The 17919-nt window shown below is 38.6% G+C and overlaps 1 protein-coding gene across 1 annotated transcript in view; it reads left to right on the forward strand.

Moving 5' to 3' along the window:
- The window catches only part of LOC114846730 (partitioning defective 3 homolog B-like), a 127339-nt gene that overhangs the window by 28964 nt on the left and 80456 nt on the right, over positions 1–17919 (forward strand). Inside the window, 4 exon segments of the mRNA XM_029135733.3 lie at positions 4044–4114; positions 11128–11211; positions 12503–12628; positions 17061–17319. Coding sequence (XP_028991566.1) covers positions 4044–4114; positions 11128–11211; positions 12503–12628; positions 17061–17319 — 540 coding nt within the window.

Genomic DNA, 17919 nt, shown 5'->3' on the forward strand with positions numbered 1-17919 from the left:
AGGCAAAATCAACTCTTGATTAGTTTCCAGGCTAATATAGTTATAACATATATTATAACTGATTGGGCTCCTTCAAACAAAGGGAAAGGTAATTATTTCTTTGTTTTCATCTCAAAAAGCAGCTCAAACCTTCATGAGTACAATAAACATAATTTACAGACAAAAGATATGATTGCTATACAATACTACATTCTCTCCCATCTCTTTTATTATCATACACTTGTACACACTAACTTTTAGCTTACATATAGGAACATGGTAACCAAAATCCAAAAGTCAGCGTTCAGGTTGCATAGAGATGTAGTTTTGTTTATTTATAATCTCAGTGTTACAGTTTAATGCTCCTTGTAGACTTATGGACAAGGAAATTCCCTTGTGTTCACTGGCCAAAGGAAGCCCATGTCTGATTGGACTCTTGAGTGGTAATCCTACTTCTCTTGAGATTTCTTAGTGGACAAACATGCTTTTTTATGTCTTGCTATATTCCCCATAGCACAACATAGCACCTGTTCACAATGTTTTGCTCCTTGGGGAAATGCGATTGGTTCCCTGAGGTTACCAATCTCTCTGATTAATGCACCTTCTGTAATGTTTGTACTGTACAAAAAATAACCAAGGTTCAGAGGCAAGACCCTTTTAATGTATTGTCTTAGTTTACGAGAGTAGAATGTGTTCATGTTATTCAAGTTGATTAAAAGTCACTTAGGTTGATCCGGCTGATACATTGAAATAGTTCAAATAGTTTTATTTAACTTTTATGGAGTCAAATTAGGGTCAGATTAGATCTGTGCGTGCGTAACCAGGTGCGTGTGTAACCAGTTGCGTGTTACTTGTAGACTTATCGGGGCTATACCGTGCTTACACTCATAACTTGGGGCGTTAAAATTAGGCACAAATTGTGATTAAATTTACAAGTAAAATAACGTGACCTTAATTTGCCTCCACGCTCTGATTGTTGCGGAGGTGATGCAGTTGCTCAAACGGTAAACTGGTGTTTCGATCAGACGTTAATGTACTGTAGCATGTTAGCCGACAGGCTATCAGCAATGCCATGCAATGTTATAATGCAGTTGGAATCGGTTTACGCACGCAAAGATCGGTTTACGCACGCACAAGTCTTTATTCTGTAATTTGACTCCATAAACTTTATTTTATCGAAAACATTGCTGTTCATGCTCGTCACGCATGCCATAAAGCTCAGAGTGCATCTTTTGTCATTATAATTAGAGCCCAAAGGGTCCAGAATTGAATTTTCAAATCCAAAGTTACTACAGCTGCTAAAATTGAGCATTTTTCAAGTGTTTAGATGTGATATTTGAAACTTCTATTGGAGGGAGTTAGTCTTTCATCGAAGTGATGAACCTTGAATCGTACAATACATCTTATTTATGTGTTACTTTTGTCCAGTGATAAGTTTGTTTACATGGACTTTTATTAAGCCATGTTTCACTGTGGTTAAGAAAAGCAATGTAAACAAAGGAGATTGATCCATTTATTTTAGTTATAACAACATAAATGTTCAAAACATCTTCTATATTCTCTCGCGTGTTTCTGTCTGCTTGATATTGATTTTCAGTGCAACACAGCTTTTCCGTCTCATACCTGCTGTGCTGCAATAGCTACTACGAGTGTTGAAGTGGTACTGTATAGAACATAAAAATGTTTTTTTTCTTTTTTCCTCTCATCTTTTCTCCACATGTCATTGTGGTCAGCGTACATTTGTCTCATTTTCTGTCTCTTAGACTCTCACAGACATATGCACTCTCACTCACACGCACATCCTGCTAACTCCTTCACTGGCCTGTCTCTTCTCAATGAACTAGGTTCAGATAGAGGTAATAGCTCCAGGTAATGGCTCAAATTGTCACTTGGCCTTTTGGGGAGAGCGATGAGGGGAAGAAAGTACTCTTCTTGGAGTAATTCTGTTTTTTTTCCACTCTCTCTGTCTTTTCTCATACCCTCCTTCCGTTTCCTTTATTCAATTTTAATCTGCAAAGATTTCTACCTCAGCTCTTTCATTCTAAATGCCAAGAATCAATGCGTACAGTGAGCCAAGAGTCACTTTTTCCATCTCTCTCTCTCTCTCTCTCTCTCTTTTGTTCATCTTTTTAACATGCAAACGCATGCACTGGTTGTAGGTAAATTTCATTGCTAATCAAGCTAATTGTATTCAGTGTTTTTTATACTAGTATACTGTATACAGTATTTTTACAAGGTGACCCCACTGACAGTGTTGTACAGTTTAATAGTGGTAATAAACAAATGATGTTCAAGGAAATACTTACTGTAGATACTGTAGATAGATCGACTAACAAAATTAAATAAAGATAAGCATTCCTTCATACATTTACTGAGTATGTCAATTTATTTAGATTTGTTATGTTCTAAACATTTTTTTTTAAACAAAACATTTTTACATCTGTAACGATGGCCAAAGGCTCGTAACACGCATACATAAGCACAAACTGTCCTGCATGTATCGGTAATAATTTGTCATACTCACTCTGGAATTACTTTCAGGGAACACTTAGCCTGATTGGTAATCATTAATTAGCGATCTCACTAATAGTTCACTCATTTTATCTGCTTTTAGCAATTATAAGATTGGATTGATAAAGCTAAACGCTCACAGCCCCTATATTACAAGGTAGGATTATCCATCATAGTTAAAATGGAAATTCGGCTTCTCTGTTCCCAAAGTTTTGTAGGACCACTAATGCTTACAAGTATTGATTGAACTGTCCAAGGTCAGCAGACTAATGTATTAATTTTTTCCAGCGGTTGGCCCCAATATATGTCTAATAAATCTTCTATCTCTTCTTTTTTGCTGTTACTTCTCATGCAAGTAAAAGCTCTGTTCCTATGGAGTTGTTTGCAGTATTCATATTTTAATTACTGCTGACAGCAGTGCTGAGTATTGAAACACATTCATTCGGCTAAAGAACAAAAAATTTCCCTAAAACAACAGCCATTTTCCACACTGTTAGACAATACAAATGATCTGTATTGTCTAAAATACTCTAAGGTTAATATGAATAATGGAACCCATTTACTTTTTCAGATTTATTAACTTTGAGTAAATTACCCTTTGATTACTAATTTGTAATTAATATTTATAGACAATCTGTGCATGCAGTTAATAAGTCAGACATACAATTAAGTGCAGTAGAGTTTCCAATTAATGTATGAGTGTTTGTTGTTATGACAAAGAGGTTAGAATAATTAATGTTACCTGTCATCCTACAGTAATTAAGCTTGCATGACAGCATCTGCAGCAGGGCCGGACTAATTGATTTACAAGCCACCGCAGCCGGAACATATGTTTACCGTATCAGCAGTTTGTCATTCACTGTTAAGCTTCGACTCATCTTCCTCAGCCTCTTCTCACAAGCTATTAGCTGTGATTTTTAATTTCAGCCTTTCAAGATGAACCAGAATTGGTTCCAGCTTCAAACATATTCATCATCTCTTCTCTTTTCATTATTTATACGTCTTGCTTTCTTTTTCTCTCCAACTTTCCCCTTTCTTTCATTCTTTTGACAGGTGGTGTGGGTCAAATGGTAGTAGGGTAAGAGGCCAAGGGTTAAAGGTCATGCTAAGACTCCATTAGTGCCTACTACCAGTATTGAGTCTCATTGACCTGCATATGCTTACACAAACACACGCAGGCCTAAGCTCAGATATCCACATGGGCATATGCACCTCAAACCACGTGCAGATTGAAGGCTAATGCTGTTATAAGTTCACTTTGTTCCCCATCTACAGTTTTAAGCTGTAGTATTATTGACACATCTAAATAACACACACACACGCGCACTTTTATCTCTTTCTCTCTGTCTCTCTTTTTATTTAGACTACAGTATCCATCCACACGTCTTATAAAATGCACATTTTCCCTTTTATTCTTCTGCTTCCCTTAAGTCTTACTTACACCGACAGACTGAATGTGCTGTTGGAGGTTGTTTAGGTTTTTTTTGTGTGTATTCTCGCCATATGCCAATCACTGACTAACAGTAAAGGTGTCCTGTTTGTGTTCTCAGCAGGTGGCCGATCCTGCTGTGGAGAGGCCTGCAGCGGTGGACCGAGCTCAAGGCAAACACACAATCAGTGGCAGGTCAGTGTGGCGCCCATTCATGAAAATTTAATATTGTTTTAATTATAGTGCTGCCAGTGTACCATGATATCCACTGAAGTATTAGGTTGAAGGAAATGTAATTAAATCACTGTGTGTCTCTATGAGAACCATTAACCAACACTAAACTCTCAAACACATTTTGTATTACTTAGGCATCTGCAGTGAGCAGTCAGAAGCTACTTTCAGGCTTCTCTAGATATTACCCAGATTAAAAAAAAACAGTCAGTTAGCCTAGACCTTAAAATGACATTGTTCTACCAGCTCTCTAGCACAAAATTAAGGTAACACGTATGTTATAGTTCAGATGTTTTTTCAGCTTTTCTAATTAGTCCGATCAGCACAACACCAGATATTATAGGAAATATTGAGTGATCTCTCTTTCTGCTATTAACTGCACTTCGTCTTTTTTTTAACCATGTGACTGTCTTTGCTTGCATGCTGTAAACAACACTGATTTCATTTTTGTGTCATGCTGTGCCTCCTGCACCAGCCCTCGATGAAACTGAACAGACTATTTTCCCAATTGAAAACATGTCTGACGCAATCACCTGCTGTGTGCTGTACTGTATGTTTGAGAGAACGGCACAGATTGTGATTCTCCAGACATTGTTCATATTTGTACCACTCTACCACTTGTACGGTACTTCCTGTCTCATAATAGAGACATTCCTTCAGCTGGTTCTCTTACTCCACAATCATCTCTTTGGTCTAGGGCCTTATTTACTATCAGAGTATTGTTCACAAAATGGACCATTAGGCCTCAATTCTGCTTCCTCGCCACACCACTGCTTACACACCCAATTTGACCTTTGATGACAGGCCTTGAAGTTGTGCTGGTAAGACAGATAGGTAGTTAGTGATCCAAAAGCTTGTGGAGGAGTCTATCTGTATTTCCAGGAGCTTCCCTCTCAGTAGGACTGGTTGAAATACCCCATTAAAATGCTTAATTGTCCCCCGCTCCCCCCACAGTGCTTCATATGATACATATATATTTACAGTATAGTTATCGTTAAGACAGATGAGATGCATAAGCTACAGTGGTGCGTCTAGTTGCATATGTTCACTTGCATAATTTCCAAAATATTGTATACTTTCTGTTTCTTCTGTATTCTGTCACAAAAAGAAACACTATACTATAATATATAATCTACATAATTATGTCTCAGGCTTTCATACTTGCTGCTTAATAACTTTAATCAGACATTTTACTTGCTATAATCCTAATGTCTGTCTTAAATGGAGTCAAGATAAAGACATTTTAGCGTAAATGCCAAAGTAGACACAGTCTGCCATAACATGACTAATACTAATGGTTGCTAAACAATGACCTCTCTTAATGGACTGAACACTGTACTAGTCTGCATTTTTAAAAATCAGTAACTTGATTAATTTATAAATGCTAGAACAAAATAATATGCAGTTTATGTGTAAAACCGGACACACAGGAAAGTATTAGAGCAATTCTAACAAAACAATGATCTGACCTAAGCCGTGGCTGTTTCTGCCTCACTCCATAGCAACCAGCTGCAACCAACAGAGACAGAATTTAGATCACTCATACATACTCAAGTGTGCAGCACATGTGCATTGTGTTCTGCAAGGCAGCCTCTGTGCTCGGTCTGGATAATAACAGAGTTTTTTTTCCACCACACATTTCTACTGAAATATATTATAACCAAATTATGAATAATCGTGACATTGCCCCGTCACCTAAACTACTGATGAAAAGCAAGGTGTGATAAAATTAACTAAATAGGAACATGAAAATGAAAATGAATGAGGTGAAATTGTTTGACTTTTTTCAAATTGGCAGTGCCTTATGTGACTGTGGAGCCTATAAAATATATTAACCCTGTTTAGTTTTCACTTTTTTTGTATTTTTACAGAAGTGGATCATGGTTCATTTAATTTAGCTTGTTTGGTCAACAGAAAATAGCTTTTTGGATCTCAACAGTCTCAACTATTCAATTACTCTACAGTATAAAGAAAACGTATTTTGATACAAAATATTAACCGCTGCAGGTCAGTAGCAGATACAGCAGTAGCACCTTTGACAGCAGTCGTAACATTGGGGAAGGGAAAAGGTTGTGTAGAATCATCCAGTCAAGTCAAACCAAACAAAATCCCAGTATGAGTGCAAGTATCGCGGCACGGTGGTGCGGTGGGTAGCATCGTCGCTACCCACCGCACCCCTGGGTTCGATTCCCGGAGGCGGTCCTGGTGCCTTTCTGTGTGGAGTTTGCACGTTCTCCCCGTGTTTGCGTGGGTTCTCTCCGGGTTCTCCGGCTTCCTCCCACAGTCCAAAGACGTGCATTAGGTTGATTGGACTCTCTCCATTGCCCGTAGGTGTGAGTGTGTGTGTGAATGGTTGTCTGTCTATGTTTTGCCCTGCGATGGACTGGCGACCCGTCCAGGGTGTACCCTGCCTCTCGCCCATAGCCAGCTGGGTTAGGCTCCAGCACTCCCGTGACCCCGCATATGGGAATAAGCGGTTTAGAAAATGGATGGATGGATGGAGTGCAAGTATGTTCAAATTTTTTTTCTTCCAATCCCTTAACAAGAAAGCTAAAATAACGTGACAATGAGAATGAGTCACTGTTGCAAATATTATTCAGCCGGTAATAAAATGATAATTATAATATTTAAACATATTTTCAAAATTTCGTATTGATTAAGTAGTATATTTCCAAAAACCTTATCAACGTTTTCAACTTCATGCGGCATCTTCTGCTGTGGGTGCGCACCCTCTCACACACAAAGTATATCAGCTGTGAGAAATGGTTTTTCTGGTAGCTGGGGAAATGACCCGTGAAATTGCAAAAAATGCCAAAATGAGTAGAAGTACGCAGCCATAACCATTGGAACAGTAGCTCTTAAATGAAAGTGTATGGTAGCGGGGGGGGGTATGTATGAGCTTCTTCTAGTCAATATCCTCCCTCTTGTATGTGCGTCTGTGCATGTGCGCACCCCTTTGAGTGGGGAGCTACACGAATAAATACAGTAATGGCTCATCATAATTTTAACCACAGCATGCAAAAACCTGTTACCTCTGAAAGAAAATGTCCATTTTAATACAGGGGAACAGATTTACTGTAAATTGGTTTATTGAAATAGCATTCTCAGCATATTACACTGTGTTTCTATGAGAAATATTGCACTGTACTGAATGAGTTTTCAGTAGATAGGAGGTGAAAAGGTAAATGGATATCTCTAGATGCACTTCACCAACTCGGCGTGAAAGCCTCTTTCCATGGTTAAGAGACTTTAGTTTTGGGGGGGTTCTCCTTGTGGACATAAAACTGTTGGTTGTTGTCTTCCACATATTTACTTTGGGCATAAATCAAGAGACAGTGCCTCAAGAAACCCCCATTTTGGTGTTGTTCATATTTAAACAAAAGAAAACGTACATCTTTAGGAGACAGCAAACAAGTATATAATAGTAATGAACACACAGGCATCACTAGTAGAGAGGGTCCTCACGCATACTTCACCTTGCCTTTGAATGCTCTCTATTTTGTGGAAGTAAAAACTGCTCTTTATGTTGCAATTTAATCTATGTGAATAAGTTTATTTCCGTCTGGCATACATTAACCTTTAGCAGTATTGTGTGTCTTTACTTGTTAGCCTATCCCTTTGCTCTGCGCCTCTCTGGTGCTCGCCACTTTGAAGACCCGCTTTAGAGATAAAACAAGAGAGAGAAAGGGAAATAATAAATAAGAGGGTGAAAAGCAGTAAGAGGAGGAGAGTGGCTCGGTAATGCAGAGCCTCCTTTTTTTTATTATTACTCTTCTGTATTTCTGTCTTTCATAGAGAGGATCAGTGAAGTGGCAGGTGGATAAAGAGAACACCTGCTCTCTTCATCTTCCTCTGCTTCTCTCTCTCTCTCCCTTGTTCTCTTGTCATATTCCCCCTCTCTTTTCTCAAGTCCCACCCATTTTCTCTCTTCGTCAACCCCCCGTCTGCATTTTTTGCATTGATGCAGCCTGTCAAAAATAACACACGCACACACCTACCGTACTCACGAAAGCAAAAGCAAATGGATCGTGTGTGTGTGTGTGTGTGTGTGTGTGTGTGTGTGTGTGTGTGTGTGTGTGTGTGTGTGTGTGTGTGTGTGTGTGTGTGTGTGTGTGTGTGTGTGTGTGTGTGTGTGTGTGTGTGTGTGTGTGTGTGTGTGTGTGTGTGTGTGTGTGTTGCAGTGGTAGTGTTAGAGATCAGAGGCGCAGCAGCGGGACGGATAGCGGGAGGGGTGGATGTTATTTTTCCTCTCATATTAATTCTATTCATTAGCCCTGTCTAATTAATTCAGTTCCTCCTCCTACCTTCACTGCATTTTCGCCCAGATCCCCTTGCTTCCCACCACTTTTCCTCCTCCCTTGTTTTCTCCTTGTCCTCGTTTTTCCCTCTTCTGATCACTACAACTGTATTAGTACTTTTCTTTGCTAGCAGTGTTGATCTGAGCTTTGCTCTGCACCATGTAGAGAAATATGTCCTTACCAGATTAAAATCTAGTTAGTAGATACTAACATTAGTAAATGCTAGTATCTAAAATGTTAAAAATTTTAGATCCACATGAAGGACAAAAAGTGCTTTAAGAATTTGGCCCAGATCAGTTATTATCTATCACGCAATGCGATCTGATGGTCTACAACAACAAGGACCGCAGAGTCCTTCAACAGATGGTATAGTCCCCACAGAACCCTTTTATGAACACATTTAAATCAGTCAGGGATTTCATTAAGAGACATTAAACGACAAGGCGTCCAAAATCAGTTATGCAAAATGCTTGGATCAACCTACCAGCCGAGTAAAAACAAACTCAAGATAAATGTTAAAAGTGCCTAAGAACTAATGCAGAGTGGTTTTATAATAGATGTTAATTTGAATAAGTTATCTGTTCTTCACTAAAAGCAATTTGAAAAAAAAACAACTTTCAAATGACTTAGTTTTGAACTGTTTGGAATTCTCTACTGGAGAATTTATAAAATGCATGCTTCCATCCATACCATGAAGTACAGTATGTGGTGGCGCTCCCAGGCCTGTCCTCTGGTTTCCTCCCATTTGCCAGGAACACCTCTCGTGGCATCTTCAAGGCGACCTAATCAACTTGTGATGTTCAGGTCATAACTCAAAGCTTATGATCGAGGGTGAGGGTTTATACTGTGGCTTGACAGGTACATTGAGAGCTTTGCCTTCATACACGGTGTTCTCTCTGATATTGAGGTCCATTATCACACTTCTATTACTGCACTCTGTCAAATGTAAGCCTTTGTTTCTTGCAGAATTACTTAAGCTTTTTTCTCCACCAGTTATTTTGTTTTGGCATCACCCTCAATAACTTTCACTCTCCTATTTCCATGTTTTCTTTTCTCTCTTTATTCTTCACTCCTTCTGTCTTTGCCTGCCCCTTATTTCCTATTGCCTGGAGTAGCTGAGTGGCAATAAGAGAGTGTTGGGGTTTCAGGGGGCAAAGACAAAAGCATAACTATACCATCAGCCAGGCTTTTTCTGGCGTTCAGTAGCATCTGTTTATAGGATGGTTTGGATGGATTTGCAGAGAGGACTCAGATGTGAGAAAAGAAGCTAGATATAAAGAGCACAAAACTAAGTATGGACAAACTCACATACACGCACAGGGAACAGAGAGAAGGTCAGGGGAGGATTAATGGCTGTGCTCTCATAGATAGACTAATCAAACAAACAAAGGCGCACATTAAAATACTTTCAGAATGTGAAGCAGGAGCACACTTGAATAAGCCAAACTAGACTGAGAGATTGAAAGAGAGGAAGGGAACCATAGAGATGATGGAGTTGGATGGATGACAGACTTTTGAGAGACGCACGCAGCCCAGTTGTTTGTTGACTTTGTGTAGTGGTGACATTCCCTGGGCTCACAGAAATGGATTAACTCCTGGGCAACTTTTTACCAAAATCATCGATGGAAAATTATGTCTGTTTCTCTTCAATGATGTACTTCAAGAGCCATTTAGTAATATGGTCTGTGTGTTTTCAACAGTTTTTCTCTCATCATTCTTAATTCTCTCTTCAATAAAGCACATTAAAAAATGTTACAATTTTGCAGTAACTATTATGTTAGAGGTTGAGGTGGAGGATGAGCTGTATCTCAGACTTGAACACCGTTATAATTCATCACGCAATTTGTTCTTGGCACAGATAAAGTCATGGTAGTGAGTGGCTTTTAAAGGTGCCAATACATGCAAAATCCACTTTTTGGGCATTCTGGCACTTTTATACAGTATGACTCTCTGGTTCATGTTAACAATTTGGGTGTGTTAGAAGTGCACTTGCTATGCGTTTTACATTTTGCTACTTTAGCCAATCCCATCCAAGCATGATTTGTTCCACAGTTCAATTATTGTCTACGTCAACGGTAAAGGGACCACTCACAGAACCACCTGCAAAATATCAAAATGGTATTTTAGGCGCAGCTACAGTACTGCTGTGTTGCAAGGGGCTGTGTGGGTCAGGTCCTCTATAGTGTCCCACTCTCCAGCTGGAATCATGAGGTCCTTTCACCACTGCCCGGGCTGATAGTGTGCCGTTAGCTGTAGGTTTAGCCAGACATCAGCGAGCTGGATGCTGTGACCTGTGACCCCTATGATGTCATGCCCGCTTTGGCAAAAAGGTGCAACAAATTCCTTAACGTTCCTTAAACAGCTTTTTCCATTAGGGGGCTGGAAATAAACACTTTGGGATGGGCAGTGTGGACAATCTACAGGGCTTAATGCCATTAAAACTTACAGACTCTTTTATTAAGACATTTACCTACATTACTACGTCCGGCTCAAGTAGGATTTATTGAGATTTCGGTATAGTTCTGTAAATTTCTCAAACATATTTTGTAAAGTGCCTTGAGAATTGTTATTTTGCTTTGTAAACAAACTGAGTTAAATTCAACACTCCCCTTTTATATATTGCTTTATTACAACAATAGCCTACATCCTAATGATCTTTTTCCTGTGGTGTGTTTATAGCCTGACCAGAATAGTGGAGATCCTTGGAGAAGACAGTCCCCTGGGAATCCACGTGGTCCCTTACTGCTCATCACTCAGTGGCCGGTGAGTTGTGTACAAAAATGCATAACAGTGTTGAAATGATTTTTCAGAATCACCATTGTTGAAAATGTATTAATATTTTAAAATAATTTGGGGATCTTGGTATATTGTTAATAATAATAAATTAATGTGGCAGAGAAAGTCAACTTACATGTACTTACAAGTTACTTACCAAATAGAAGAACCAGTGTGCAGGACGATGCCCGAGTGCTTTGGACTAGTGAACACACAATGTCTACATACCAGTGATTGAAGTGAAGTTCCCTCTTTAGTCTGGGTCTGCCTTACTGCAAAGTTGAGAATTTGGTCTGAATTAGTCATCTCCTTAGCGCTGAGCCTTATCTATCACACCATGCCATCTGATGGGTCCCAAACTCGACGATGAACAAGGAGTCCGGCAACAGATGGTCGAGTCCCCACAGGGCACTCGACTCAACAGCATGGAGTCAATCTGGGATTACATGAAGAGACAGAAGCAGCTGAGGCAGTCTAAATCCACAGAACCATGGCAAGTTCCTCAAGATGCTTGGAACAGCCTACCTGCCAAATACACAGAAATGCTGTTCAGTAGATGCAAGAGCAGAGAGGAGAACTACAGTAATTTATTAGAATTGGATCTCTAGGAAATTGCCTATTATGAACTTCACTAGACTTTAAACAAATCCTGACTTTTATTGTATATTCTTATTATCCTGTATAAATGAATTGTGGTCCTTTTGCACAAAACTAGCAACCTCAGAAAAATGCAAGCACACAAAGCTGAACAAAGAAGAAAGGAGCAAAAAGTTTTGCTAAACTTCATGGTCTCTTTACACTAACACGTATTTTTGAGTGTAGCAGAAGAATGGGGATTTCCTAAGCAGGATGCGCTTTCATGACTCACCTGACCCCTCCAGTCCCCACCCTTCATCTTACTCTCTCATTTTTTTGTCCTACTGTATGCTTTCTTTCCTGATCACCTCCTTATTCTTTTTCCACCATTTACAACCTTATTTACTTAAACCTTTTTTTTTTATTTCTGCTGTTTTTTTTCATTTATGTCATTTTTTTGACTACAGGGAATTTTGTTCAGTTCGTCTTTATCTGTACCACCTCACTGTGTCTCTGTAAACAGTAAATGTAATATTAATGATTTAATTATGTGTGTGCGTGTGTGTGTTTGTTATTGTCGGTGATGTCTACATTTACCGGTATTACTCTACTTTCCTTCTAGACGTGTTATTTTTCAAGCAAATCATGTATATATGTATGTGTATGTGTATTTATACAGATGCAACCTCTCTTTTTTTGTCAGGTCTCTTGGCCTGTATATCCGTGGTGTGGAGGAGGCGAGTCGCTCGAGAAGGGAGGGCTTGTTTCAGGAGGACGAGTGCATTGTCAAGATCAACAACACTGAACTCATGGACAAGACGTTTAGCCAGTAAGCTCAACATTGCTGTCAGCCATGGAGGTCAAAAATGTCTCTAATATGAGTTTAGTAGTGCTGGGCATGGATTAAAATCCTTGTCATGAATGGTGATTAATCGCATTAATATGAGAAGCATTCAGCAATTAATTCAAAAGTAGTAATGTATTTTGTATTGCATATTATATATATATATATATAATATGTGTGTGTGTGTGTGTGTAATATATATATATATATATATATATATATATAATATATATATATTATATATATATATATATATTATATACAGTACAGATCAAAAGTGTAAACACCTTCTCATTCAAAGAGTTTTCTTTACTGTCATGACTATGAAAATTGTACATTCACACTGAGGGCATCAGAACTATGAATTAACACACATGGAATTAAATACATAACAAAAAAGTGTGAAGCAACTCACAATATGTCATATTCTAGGTTCTTCAAAGTAGCCACCTTTTGCTTATATTACTGCTTTGCACACACTCATTCTCTTGATGAACTTCAAGAGGCAGTCACCTGAAATGGTCTTTCAACAGTCTTGAAGGAGTTTCCAGAGATGCTTAGCACTTGTTGACCCTTTTGCCTTCACTCTGCAGTCCAGCTCACCCCAAACCATCTTGATTGGGTTCAGGTCCGGTGACTGAGGAGGCCAGGTCATCTGGCGCAGCACCCCATCACTCTCCTTCTTGGTCAAGTAGCCCTTACACAGCTTGGAGGTGTGTTTGGGGTCATTGTCCTGTTGAAAAATAAATGATGGTCCAACTAAACGCAAACCGGATGAACTAAACGCTGCAAGATGCTGTGGTAGCCATACTGGTTCACTATGCCTTCAATTTTGGATAAATTCCCAACAGTGTCACCAGCAAAGCACCCCCACACCATCACACCTCCTTCTTCATGCTTCACGGTGGGAACCAGGCATGTAGAGTCCATCCGTTCACCTTTTCTGCGTTGCACAAAGACTCAGTGGTTGAAACCAAAGATATCAAATTTGGACTCGATGAACCTCCGCAGCAGAGGTGGCTCTTGGTCTTCTCTTCTCTTTGTTTTTCTGACGCACGTGGGGACACTTACAACAAGGTTTTCCTAATTTTTCTGACTGACTGACATTTCTTAAAGTAAAGATGGCTACTCATTTTTCTTTACTTAGCTTAGCTTTCTTGCCATAATACAAGTTCTGACACTCTATTGAGTAGGACAGTCAGCTGTTTATCCACCTGACTCCTGCACAACACAACTGATGGTCCCAACCCCATTTATAAGGCAAGAAATCCTACTTATTAAATCTGACAGGGCACTCCTGTGAAGTGACAACCATTTCAGTGACTACCTCTTGAAGCTCTTCAAGAGAATGGTAGAGTGTGCAAAGCAGTAATCAAAACTAAAGGTGGCTACTTTGAAGAACCTAGAATATGACATATTTTCAGTTATTTCACACTTTTTTGTTATGTATTTAATGCCATTTGTTAATTCATAGTTTTAATATATATATATATATATATTTTGAAAATAAAGAAGACTCTTTGAATGAGGTGTGTCTTTCTCGAGGAGTTCGCGTTGTAACTTCTCTCCTTTTCATACAACTAGTGTATTCGTCCTGTGATGGTGCGTCATGAGGCTCACGTGTCGTCATTCGTTGTGATTGTATTAGCGTTCCTCAGACCGACATCTTCCAACACTAATTGCCTGCATTTTGTAGCTAACCACTTAGCTATGGCATTTGTTAGCTTGCCTTGCTTTTGTATATACTTCTCCCAGTTACTGCATCCAATGTAATCTGCCCAAGTCTCCCTCCGCTGTTTGTTTATGCGGGTGATTTCCTGGCATCAACGGTGTGTAGACACCTTTACCTTTTCTCAATTTATCTGCTCGTTTGTCTGTATGTGTATTCAGAGCCACTAAGCAACGGACTTTCCAAATAGTAATAATAAAAACAAACTTACATGAGTTACATGTATAAGTTAAAAAAAAACCTTTTGAGAAATTAAATAAACGATTTACTTAGAAATGAAGGACAGTTGACAAAATGTTAAATTTATGGATCCAATGATTTTGTCCCACAAAGAAGGAACGCTTCTCCTTTGCTGAGATAATCCACCCACTTTACAGGTTGCATTTGTTGATTAAACAGCATGATTATTTCACGTGTGGCTTATGCTGGCCACAATATAAGGCCTCTCTAAATTGTGCACTTTTAAAGTGTTGGTAAACCTGTGTTTACATTGAAGCTGCCGACAAGTCTACTACTGGGATTTAAGCAGAAAACATAGATCAGTAAAGCAGTGTCTGTGTGTACATGCATTTGCTTTTGGTTTTAAAAAACCCTTTTGTCCTTTCCTTTCGGTCTTTGCTTTCGTGTGCTCCCTTTCTCTCTTCTGTTGCTCATACAGTGCCGTTTCTCTGGTAGCACCATCTCAGGGAAGAGCAGGGACACTTGGCAGATGTTTGGAGAGCTGTGCTGTGAAATGCATCTACAGTACATGTACTGCACGTCTGTGTGTCTGTTAGTGGTAGCCTTCCTGTGTCTGTCTATTTATCTTTATTTCTCTAAGGAAAGACTTGACCAGATGTTGTTGAGTAGAGTTTGTTAACTGTAGCGTGGAAGCACCTTATACAAAGACTTTTAACATGAGACTATTTGGAAATGTAACGTGATTACAAAGCATTAAAATGAGAAAAGACACCTGTACAAACGATTTTCATAGAGTACAGTGACTGATGTGGATGTTACAATGATTACATTACAGTGTTATTGTGGTCAACACAATAGGTTTTGTGGTGTATAATAATCGCCCATGTCCAGCATTCAGTGTTTTAATAAGATTATGCGCAAAGCATTTTATGTAGGTAAAGGGATTATCACCACTGGGTTTTGCATCTATTGTTCAGAGACAGGTGTATGTTGACTCTCAAACAATTCCCACAGACAGAGTGCAAGTTTCATTTACCTGCAGGAATAACATTTAAAATGTACGCGCACAAATCATGCCAGTATTGTCCTGTTCCGGCAGACATAACGACATACTTCACATATCTGCTTAATTACAAAGTCTGTTCTGCACAGTTATAGCTGCAGAAATAGTCTAATGTGAAATATGCACAGAGACCCCACTGCCCATTAATATACACTTCACATCTACAGGTAGTACTATTGTGGTTCTACTACAAAGAAAATATCTTTTTTAGTTTTTATTGAGAATGATTTGACACAAATATCTACTTAGGCTGCCTAATGGTTTTAGATATGCAAATCTTACACTTACTGTAAAGAAGGAGGGAGTTTATTTTTTTTACATTCTGGAAATGTGTTTAGAAATTTCTCACAACCTCATTTTATGAATTTATTTCTAATTCTAAGTCGCAATCCTATTTTACATTTTTAAGTATTTTTATCGGATAACTTATTACTTAACTGGTGTCTTTTATACCGTTCATTTTAAACGTAGTCTCCAGTTACGGAAACATTATGATCAGTACGTGTACTAATAATCTAGACGGAAAACAATAGGAGTATAATCCATTTATATCGAAGTAAACTGGATTTTCTCTGCTGGTTATCTGGGGTGAATGATGGCGGGTTCCAATCCCTACTGACACGCTGGTCCCTCAAACTCACTTAGCATAATCTAATATAAACTAATTAGCTATATAAATATGTGTGTTTTTTTACGGATCATGAGAATATTAGGACCTGCTGTACAGGTGTCACAGCTCTGTGTTGTTTCCTGTGAAGGTACAACAGTGAGTGACAGTGCGCTGACAATAAATAAATGAAATAAATGAACAAAATAAACAAAAGTGCACACATGAAAACCACTGAATATGATACAGTTTTAAAAAAATATTGGACCACTAAAATTAAGAAGTGACCATTTCAGACATGCAGCATTACCCATCACACAACTCACCTGTGTCCCTCTGAACTACAGCAGTTATTTTCATACTGTTGCATAATTTATTAGATAAAGATCATTGATGCAGTTTTCAAAAATAACAGCCGTAAAAATGTTAGTTTTGTGTATGTCAGAATAAGCAATCACTTAGTTTAATGAAGAAATATGAGCCTATGACATCGTATAGTCTGTTGCAGGTTTGGAAAATTGAAGCCTCATTTCTAATCATTAGTAATAACGTGGAACACATTTAATTACTCATTATAATCACATTTAGACCATGTATCATTTAGCAATGCCTTTCTCTTGATTGACTTCTATATATCTTTGCTTGTCTTGGCTTGTCAGAGAGTAATAACTACACTTTGTATGCAATTGTGATTAATGGCATAATTAGTTATATTGCTACATGTACAGATACTTAGTCAAATTCTGTCAAACTCTTGAACAAAAGTTTTTTATTTTTTTATCACATCACCCCTCTCTCTTCTTCTCCGCTCTGCCTCTGTTCCTATTTTTGTCTCCAGAGCCCAGGAAGTGTTTCGCCAGGCGATGCATTCTTCAGTTGTCCGCCTGGAAGTTGTTCCCCCGTCCAATAAAGAGCGCTATGAAAAGAGTGTGATTGGTCAGGTACTTATCGACAGCGCCGGTCCCAATCATAGTCCTCGTAGCACCAAGACCAAAGATCCGCCACCGCCTATCAAAGCCAAACCTGTGTTTAGGCCCTCTGAGAATCCAGCCACTCGACTGACGGAGGACGCTGCCAATTTGGAGGCTCCTGGCAGTGTGAGTTTCAATGCTCCCTATTATTGGCCAAATTTACTACAGCTTTATATTCTGCTAGCATATGCTTAGCTCATACAGTACAAATCCAACATTATTTTACTTAACCTCCTGCTTCTTGACTCTTTTTTTTTTTTTTTTTTTTTTTTATTCCAAAAAGATCATTTTATTGCTGAGATTACCATGGTGACATGGCTGACATTTGCAAAGCAGCTGGCATAGAAGCAACAGTTACTTAGCAACAGCTGATTACCATCTTATTTTATTTTTTTATACGAAAAGTGTTTTTTTTCAGATTTTTCTGTTTGGAAGATGTAAGATTTGGCACACATTCATTTGTCTGGTTCTGCATCTTTCATAGAATAATGTCAGATTTGCTATAGTGGATCACCTTAATGTGATTCCTTTCTTTTCACTTTATTAAAAGTGCATTTGTATCCTTTTCAGACACATTTTCTCAATTCAATTTTCATACATTCTTTATCATCACTCTTCACACAATACCCATAATGACAAAGGTAATACATGATCCGAAAGTTCTGCAAACAACAGAAAAATGCACTCATCAAAAATACTTTAATTAGCATATTCAATATTCAATAA

This window comes from Betta splendens, chromosome 21 (genome assembly GCF_900634795.4).
Source record: "Betta splendens chromosome 21, fBetSpl5.4, whole genome shotgun sequence".
NCBI classification, from domain to species: Eukaryota; Metazoa; Chordata; class Actinopteri; order Anabantiformes; family Osphronemidae; genus Betta; species Betta splendens.